At 33.5% G+C, this 8843-nt stretch overlaps 2 protein-coding genes across 3 annotated transcripts in view; both read right to left on the bottom strand.

The window, feature by feature from the left end:
* Nucleotides 1-4450, bottom strand: part of LOC110028703 (peroxisomal (S)-2-hydroxy-acid oxidase GLO4-like) — a 17616-nt gene extending 13166 nt beyond the window's left edge. The window contains exons 1-6 of the mRNA XM_020730668.1: nt 4390-4450; nt 2801-2948; nt 2596-2720; nt 2470-2516; nt 2262-2339; nt 2032-2156 (exon numbers count right to left, since the gene is read on the bottom strand). Of these exons, the coding sequence (XP_020586327.1) occupies nt 2032-2156; nt 2262-2339; nt 2470-2516; nt 2596-2720; nt 2801-2943 (518 nt within the window). The 5' untranslated portion in view covers nt 2944-2948; nt 4390-4450. The remainder of the gene's footprint in view (nt 1-2031; nt 2157-2261; nt 2340-2469; nt 2517-2595; nt 2721-2800; nt 2949-4389) is intronic.
* A 2104-nt stretch (nt 4451-6554) lies between these two features.
* The window catches only part of LOC110028716, a 12274-nt gene continuing 9985 nt past the window's right edge, over nt 6555-8843 (bottom strand). Inside the window, exons 3-4 of one of the 2 annotated variants that reach the window (XM_020730683.1) lie at nt 7480-7571; nt 6555-7272 (exon numbers count right to left, since the gene is read on the bottom strand). In XM_020730683.1, the coding sequence (XP_020586342.1) occupies nt 6648-7272; nt 7480-7571 (717 nt within the window). In that variant the 3' untranslated portion in view covers nt 6555-6647. The remainder of the gene's footprint in view (nt 7273-7479; nt 7572-8843) is intronic. The other variant, XM_020730684.1, reaches the window with a different exon arrangement.

Genomic DNA, 8843 nt, shown 5'->3' with positions numbered 1-8843 from the left:
GCTAGTACCTGTTTTTCCTCTTCATTCCCACCAACATAGCAGATGATTTGTTGGTGGAATAAAATGAAAAACAGGCTCGGAGTCAGTCCCAGGCAGCTCTATTCGTCTTCTCTCTGCGACACTATCGTAGCGATCTTCCCGTCTTTGTTTGTCGCGATCCACCGCAGCAGATTGGAGAGTCGCGTCTCTGCACGCATGCGCCACTCAAAAAACCTCTTTATAATATTGACGAATAAATCCTAAAAAATTCATCTATTTACAAATAAAACGAATCCCAACAAATTTTTTATTTTAATAATAAATAAAATATTTATTAGCACATCCAAGTTAGGTTAGGTTTCATCAACCATGCTCATTTGGGCAACTAATTCAAGTACCCAAGGCCACAAATTAATTCCATCAAGGGGTACTCGGAAGTCCACACTAAAGTTTATTTCAAAATCACATATAAAACAACATCAAGGCCTAATCTACAAGGTCAACATTAATCTTGTTATGATGACTCTAAATTACGTGAACTAAGACGAAGCCGCAGTTTATAAGAAGGTTTAAATAACTAAAGGAGAGAACAATCATTTAGATATGACAAATGTTTAACCTATCATCTTGTATGAGTCATTGTCTATATATATGTAATGATATATATAAGTTGAGAGGATTAAGGGAGAGAAAAATTCTTAGAACAAGGTGAGGAACAAAGAAAGCTTGTATCGAGATCAAGAACGATATAAAACTAGAGGAGATTGGTTCGTCCTTGAAATTGTGCAGTGTAATCTTCAAGATTGTTTTAGTGAATTGTTTATTGTTTCTCTCTCGTGTATGTAGGTCTTATGAACCGAACGACGTAAGTTTTTGGTGTTCTTGTTTGCATTTTCTTTGCAGTTTTCCTTTTCCTGTTTTGTTGCCCTGCGGTTCTCTAGGCAGTAGATTTTGTTACAATTGTCGTCATCTGTGAGAATTCCAACCACAACAATGGGATCTACTAAGTTCAACATCAAGAAATTCACCGGAAAGAATTATTTCGGCTTGTGGAGGGATCCCCTTTTATGGAGATCTGTAATTGAGAGTCAAGGTGAAGAATTGTTATAATGACTCTCAATTATGTGAACTAATAAGACGTTGTAATTATAAGGAGGTTTTCTATAGCTAATGGGTACAACAATCATTTGACTATGACAAATGTTTAACCGGTTATCTTGTATGAGTCATTGTCTATATATATGTAATGATGTATATGAGTTGAAGCGTTAAGAGGGAGAAAAACTCTGAGAGCAAGATGAAGAATCAAGAAAACTTATATCGAGATCAATATCGATAGAGAGCTAGAGGAGATTGGTTCGTCCTTGAAATTGTGTGGTTTAATCTTCAAGATTGTCTTAGTAAATTGTTTCTTGATTTCTCCCATGGATGTAGGTCTTATGGAATGAAGCACATAAATTCTCGGTGTTCTTGTTTTCATTTTCTTTGAAGTTTTTCTTTTCTCCTTTTTCTTGTTTGCAGTTCTCTTGACAGCAGATTCTGCTACAAGTCTCTTGAAATACAAAGGGTGGCTTGTGGTAGCATGAGAATCTGGTTCTTTAAATTCCGTTAAGGTTTTCCACATATTTCGGTAATTTACAAAGATCAATTATTTCTATTAGTTATTAATAAGATATGCATTAGAATATTGTCTTGGTGAACCCTAAAATATTGCGCAAAAGATATTCTACCATCAATTTTATTTAAATAAAAAGTTAACTAATAAGTCTTAATTGAATTGAAGTTTCCTCAACCTATTGTCACCACCTCTTTTATCATGGAGAAAATACAACAAACCTTTTAACAGGACGGCAACTATCTACTCAACAAAACTCGCGTCCTAACCCTATTCATTTTTATCAAATTCATAATGATTTGATCATGACACTCATAAATGCGTCGGTTTTATAGTTCAAAAAATCACCTAAACTCTTGATTTATAAATAAAAATATTTCTTGTGCTTTATATATATCCCATTAAAAGTTTGAAATCACAAATGAAGAGCTGCTCACTTATTTTTAATGTCTGCTTCTCTTCGTCCTAGTCTCGGAGTATCCACAGTCAAAAGAATGGCCTTGAATCCGCAGCTCTCGGCTCTTTGTACAACCTTTGCTGAAACATATCTCTGCTTATATACCTATTAATAACGAAAACAAAAGGCTAACAAACTAATGAGAAAAACTAAAGCATTGCAACATTAATAATGCACATAACCAGAAAGGTGCCATGAAATACTGCATACATATAGCTGAAGAAAACGGACAGCATTGCAGCTGGAAGCAACCTCTTCGATAGTGCAGCTAGATGCAAATGACAAAACCTGAACAATGGCGCAATTAAATGAAAATGATAGCAACTAAACCAAAAAAAAAAAAAGAGAAACAAAAATCATCTTCTGCATATTTGAGGTTTGAGGGTTGAGACCAATATCTCAAAAACATGGAACTTGCCATTATTGTATTGCATGCTGCAGCGGCTCTAGCCGTTGCCACCTCTCCTGATTTTGAAAAGAAAAGAATTGCAGCAATAAAACACAAACTGTGTGGCATATTTTCATATAAGTCGTAGAACAAAACCTTCAAGATGTGCGAACTTTTGTCCTCCGGTGGGGGCAACAAGTATGGGAGCAGATAACTTGAATCCGAGCAAAGATGTTGACATATTTATACTACTCACATTTATGAGAACCCTTGGATTTAACCTGAGGACAATTACAAGAGATTGAAGCAAAAAAAAATTTTGCAAAAATAAATGTGGAGTGATAGTAGAATATAGCTTTACCTAATTCTTTGAAATGCTTCAACATTCTCTCTCAATGTGAATTCATCCTCGGCTCCTCCCCGAAAGTAATCATAGTACATTTTTGGCAAGGCTTGTCTAGCAAGGTCTTCAAATTCCTTAACAATTGTGAGATTGTTTTCCATATTTCCTGCACAAACTAGCAAGTGATGTTTCCAGCTAGTACATAAATATTAGAAATATTCTAAATAAGAATGGGGCTGACTACAATTGAAGAAATCTGAAACAGAGAAAAAAAGAAACAAATGCACTAAACAAAAATTAACAAGTTGATAGCAGTAAGCTTTGATTAGCTCAAAATCCTTAACTAATCCATAAATTTGACTACTGGTAATTCAGAAGCTGTATGGCAACGGATTTAAGTAGCATTTAACTTAAATTTTATTAGTAAATCTAGTTTCGTCTCAATTTCTTCTTAGTATTGCCTTAAATTCCGAATTTACTGAATTATGTTGTTGACAGAGAAATCTGGATTTATTAGATTTACTAATCCTGTTAAAGCCCTTACTTTTAATAAGATTTAGCCATGGATTTAACTTAAATACAACCAAACACCAAAAAAATTGAAAATTAAATTCAATGCTCCATTAAATGAAAATTTTTCGTGGAATGCTCTAAATCTCGAGAAATATTTACCTACAGAAAACGTACGCAATTAGGTTATTGGGAGGGTACAGATAGGTTACACTTAGGTTACAGGAAAAATTACAAAGGGGTATAACTTAAGTGTAACCTAATTATACCCTCCGAATAACCTAAAATGTATGCAACTCTGCGTACGTTTTCCGTACCCGTACGCAAATATTTTCTCCTAAATCTCGTGGTCCATCTCTTTCGCAACATAAATCTAGATTTAATGAATCTGATTGAGAGGCGGTAAAGTCTCCGTCAACACAACGATCGGATTTATTGAATTTGATTAATCCAATTTACCCTAAATACATGGTACCAACTTGCTAATTAAGCCCACCATCTTTGATTAGCACCGGAATCACCATAAACTAAATTCCCTCAAGCAGCTAAAATTCCTCCAGTTCTGATATCCCCAAACTAAGTATAATCTCAATCTCCAGCTAATAAAGCAAATACATCTAAGCCTGTAAATGCGATTTTCCTCTAAAAGCCAACACGATCCCTACCAAACTACAATCAAATATGGCTCAAGAATTGGCTTTCAAGTATCCCTAACAGTGAAAACTTCAAAAAACAGCTTCGTTTAGGGTTTTCAAGATAAGGGCTGACTTCAACACTGACCAAAACCAGTACTTCTGAAATAAATCCTCCGGTTTACATCAAAACCTAACACTGATCAAAACCGCTTCTTCTGAAATTGATCTGCCAATTTACATCAAAACCACTAGTTTCAAAACTTAAATTTTAATCTATTAATAATAATAATAATAAGCTGGGTTCCATGGCCACTGTGTTGAGGCTCTGAAGCTATGCGTGCACTGAGTTTTCTTATAAAGAAATCCGAAGAAAAGAATACAATAACAAAACGAGAACACAAAGAAATGCTCATCTGAAGAGAGAATGTAGCAGAAAAAAAGATTGCGTGAAGCGAATCATACCCACGGTTACGACTGAGCAGGACTGAGAGGAAAGAAGGGAAAGAAGCCCACTGGTATGGTAGATTTTACTTCGGATAAGTGCAGTCCACAATTATTTATAGTTTTTCTTTTTTCCTTAAAAAATTTTCAAAAAAATGTTTGGGGATTTACGTATATACCCAGCTAACTCTCACCCATTTATATATTTACAAATAATTCTCACACAACTTCAATCACAAAGCATTACGTGTTTGGTCTGGCTCGATTAACTACCAAAAAAAACTACATAATTTAATGCACGACAGGATCAGGCTGTACACTTGTGTCATTGTGATTGGAATTTTAATGCAATTTTATACCACAACTCTTGTTATAATATTTTTTTTTATGTGCATGTGAAAATTGAAGTGTAGCTGATTGGTTTGTAAATACATAATAATTAAGTTGTATGGATGTAAATCCTTCAAAAAAAAATAACTTATGATAAAATTTTCTAACTTCTATAATTGAAAGGAATGAATTTTATATATCTAAACTAACATTTAAATCATTTGTTATGCTGCGTTTCCATGATATATTCAAATAATATCAATTGTGTCAAGAAACTATGCACAAATATGAGTTTATTAATAACTTAGGATTAAGACTTTTTTGTCTGTGATAATCAACGTGATGAATATTTGATTCGCTCCTATGTATTCATATTATATGTAAAAAAGTACTTCAATTTTTTAATATATAAAAAGCTAAAATATTCATTAAAAGTTTATTTTTTAAAAGCAAAAATAAAAAGTCAAAAGGAACAAAAAAAAATTTCCTTATTGGAGGGGGTGTTTTAGGAATTTATATTATATTTTCATCTGGTGTGCGCTTCTATTTTATTGAACGCCAAGGGATTGCGGGCACGTGCTCCTTTGATGTTAAAATATGAAAAAGATTAATGGTTATATTTAATTTAGAAAAAAAATGGAAGTTTACATTCGTAGCACGTAGGGCTGTCAAAACGGCTCGTTGTTCGTGAACAGTTCGTGTTCGGCTCGTTAAGAAGCTCGTGTTCGGCTTGTTCGCTAAGTTAACTAACGAGCCAACCACGAAGAACTATTTGTCTGTTTGTGTTCGGCTCGTTTTGGCTCGAAATACTACTAATCAATTATATGTATCTTTGATGAGTAATTCTTTTAAAAATTTTAATTGACTATAAGGCTACAAAGATTTATAATTAATTAAAAGTATTAATGCAGAAAATAGAATAAAAATTATTAAATTAGATTCAAATGATGTTTTAACTCTTGCCCCAATCCTTAACATCTTATGGCTATGTGATTAGTGTTGTTAAAACAACTCTTTGTTCGTGAAAGGCTTGTGTTCAGCTCGCTAAGCAGACGAGTCGAACACAAACACACTTTTTGAGCTCGAAATATATATGAGCCGAACACGAGTTCGGCTCGTTTACACCTCTAGTAGCACACAATTCTTATGTATTTTCATATATAACATCTAAACTCCATATTTACAAATTAAACTTTTTCTTTTCCTTAATATTTACATATAAAACTTATGCATGAAAAAGTGCAAAAACAATTACAATAGTGCTATTTTTTATGTGATACTAAACATTTGAGTGCTATGCATGTAAATACGAAAGTTTAGGTGGAGATATATAACTAAATAAGAATTTGCTTGTTTTTTTAATGTTTTATTATATTTCTCCTTTTGAAATGACTTTTGGATGATTTCTTTTGGGTAATTAAAAGCAATATTACTCTAATCACATTCATATATTTTATACATTATATGACTCGTGTAATTTTGGAATTATCCTCTCATGCATCAAGGGACATTTACATACATTCCACACAATTCTTATATATTTACATATCTAACACCTAAACTTTGATATTTACATATATACTACTAAAATTTTTAATATCACCTCAAAAATACCATTATTACTAACATCTAAAACTACAAACTTTTAAAAGTGAAATATATTTTGTCATGTAAAGGTTTATACACCAAAATGTTATGAATGAAAATATCAAATTTTAGGTATTAGATATAAAACCACATAAGAATTGTGTGGTATGCATGTATTTTTTGGAATTTGATTTGCATTTAACACAATCGCACCATTAAAATAGAAGTAGAAAGCAAAACCTGAACCATCAATCATATAATAACTATACAAATGAAATGAAAAATTTACACCAAACCATCATAAAAGTTGCTCCAAATAATAACAGTTATCAACCAGAACTAGAAATTACAAAAAAAAAGCTTCAGCCAGAAGTAGTTCTGCTCTCGAGTGCAGAAGCAGCTGATTCGACTTGTCCAAGCAAGCAAGAATACAACTTCAGCTTCAACCTTTCAATCGTTGACAGTACTTCATCATCCTCAATCCCATCCTCACTAAGTAGCTCATCAAGCCAATCATTCACTTGTTTTAGCTGTGATAAAGTCACTGCAATCTTGTCCTCAGATTCCTTGCTAATCCCAGCAACTCTTTCCTTCGTACCTTTCTTCGGACGAGAACCGGAACGAAAACCAGCTTCGAGGGCAACATCTAAGAACCTGAGAAACCATGACTTCGACTCTTTTAGGAGAGTGGCCCTCACAGTCTGGATCTCCTTTAAGCCATCAACTCTTGCCCATTCTAGCTTTTCATTTTCGTAAGGTTCTTCGGAGAGATTGGAAGGAGTTAGTGTATTTGATGTTTCAGATGGTGAAAACTTTTTGTTTGGATTATCTTGACATGGAATTGTCGCTTTGGTGATCTGAGAGGGGATATGTTCCATTTGGATGGTTGTGTTTGGCGTACTAATGAGCTGGTATAATGTGAAGAACTTATTTAGAGAAACATGGTGATTTTCGCGTGGAGAAGCCTTGCGAAGATCAGCAAAAATGCTGGAAAATGGAAGAGAAACAAATCACAAAGAAGTACAGCCTAAAAACAAGCACTACAAATTGTTCTATTGAATATATAAAAACAAGAACTTTTCGTTTTAAAAGGAAATTTAAAAACTTAGTTAAATTAACTCATCAGCTAACTTAATTTTGTTAGCAAGTTGATTCACATGGTAAACAATAAAGCTTGGGGAATATAAGACTGACCTGAGACCCTTGACGAGATCAGCAGCTGCAGCTGCTTCTCTTTGAGCCTCAGCAGCAATCAGAAAAGCCAGATTTTTCCTCTTTATCATTCGCTGTTAAAAAGTAAAAACAGTTTGATAAGGAAAGAATTTCAAGATCAAAATTAAAGAACTCCTAAAATTTGAAGGATTTTTAGCTTGGATTATGCTAGAGATGCGAATAAGTTTTATATTTCTACCATGAATAAATGTAAAAATCATGATTTACATGGAAAAACATCATGTGTTCTGTATACATGCATATAAAGTTCAAAACATGTAAAAATTTAAGCTAATTTCAAGCCAAATCTACTCCTTGAGTTGACCTCGAGTAGGACAAATTATATTCGAGCTGATCTAACTAACTCTTTGATGAACTAATGGGACCAGTTTGAGACCACAAAAATTCTTAGCACTATCTTTAACGAACTTCAAATCATGCCAAACTATCCAGGAAGCAATCCAACCTATCAGCTCACATGCAAAAGGTGCACAAAATCATGTAAAACCCCAAATTAAAACTGTCTGATTTAAAAATATGACCTAAGAAAATAATATTTCAGAAGCTAAATTGTTAAAAAAATGTAATCATTATCATATTCACAATAACAATATCGAGTATGCCACGAAATCTGTTAGAATATGTAATCCAAATTAAGTTTTGCTTGGATCTAAGAATTTGCAATGCAACGAACGCAACTAACGAACCAGCTAAATAAAAAAGGCGGCAAAAATTTTAGGGGGATTTATGGGTGTGGCAAGACAAGGCTATCCGTTTGATATCGGAGCCCAACATTGATCCTGTAGAATTGCAAGAGCAGTAGGTCTCACGGTATGGACCCATATTATTATTTATCTATTTATTTTTTCACACATTATTTCCCATCTAGAATTTTCTATATAAATCTGTATGTTATTCTCTTCGCTTCTTTTATCGTTAATCTCATCAATTTCTTAACAAATTCTATAAATTCTTCTCTCTTCCTGTTTTCTGATAGTTCTCAAAACCAATGAGCTCTCTCCACTGTAGCTTCAAACTAAGAAAAGCAATATCTGTGCAGACCATGCAGCCTTACAGGTTATTTCAAGAATTACTGAAAAAATTAGAGATTTCTTCCATGCCTAAGCAAAGGTACTATGACTAGCAATATGAATGCTTGCTGAAAGTGCTGATCAAACATTAACAATTTAACTTAGAAAATTCAGAAAAAAATACAGCATGAATACCTTTGCAGGTTTGATGAGGCTGGACGGAAGGAAATCCAAAGGGTTTGCATTAACAATCCTCTTTTTAACATCAACGCCAGAAGAATGCTGAGAGTCGGAGCGAGACAACTTCTTAACAGG

This window comes from Phalaenopsis equestris, unplaced genomic scaffold, assembly GCF_001263595.1.
Source record: "Phalaenopsis equestris unplaced genomic scaffold, ASM126359v1 Scaffold000522, whole genome shotgun sequence".
In the NCBI taxonomy this organism is placed as follows: domain Eukaryota; kingdom Viridiplantae; phylum Streptophyta; class Magnoliopsida; order Asparagales; family Orchidaceae; genus Phalaenopsis; species Phalaenopsis equestris.
The sequence above is the reverse complement of the archived record's forward strand: the minus strand, read 5'-3'. Positions and strand labels throughout refer to the sequence as shown.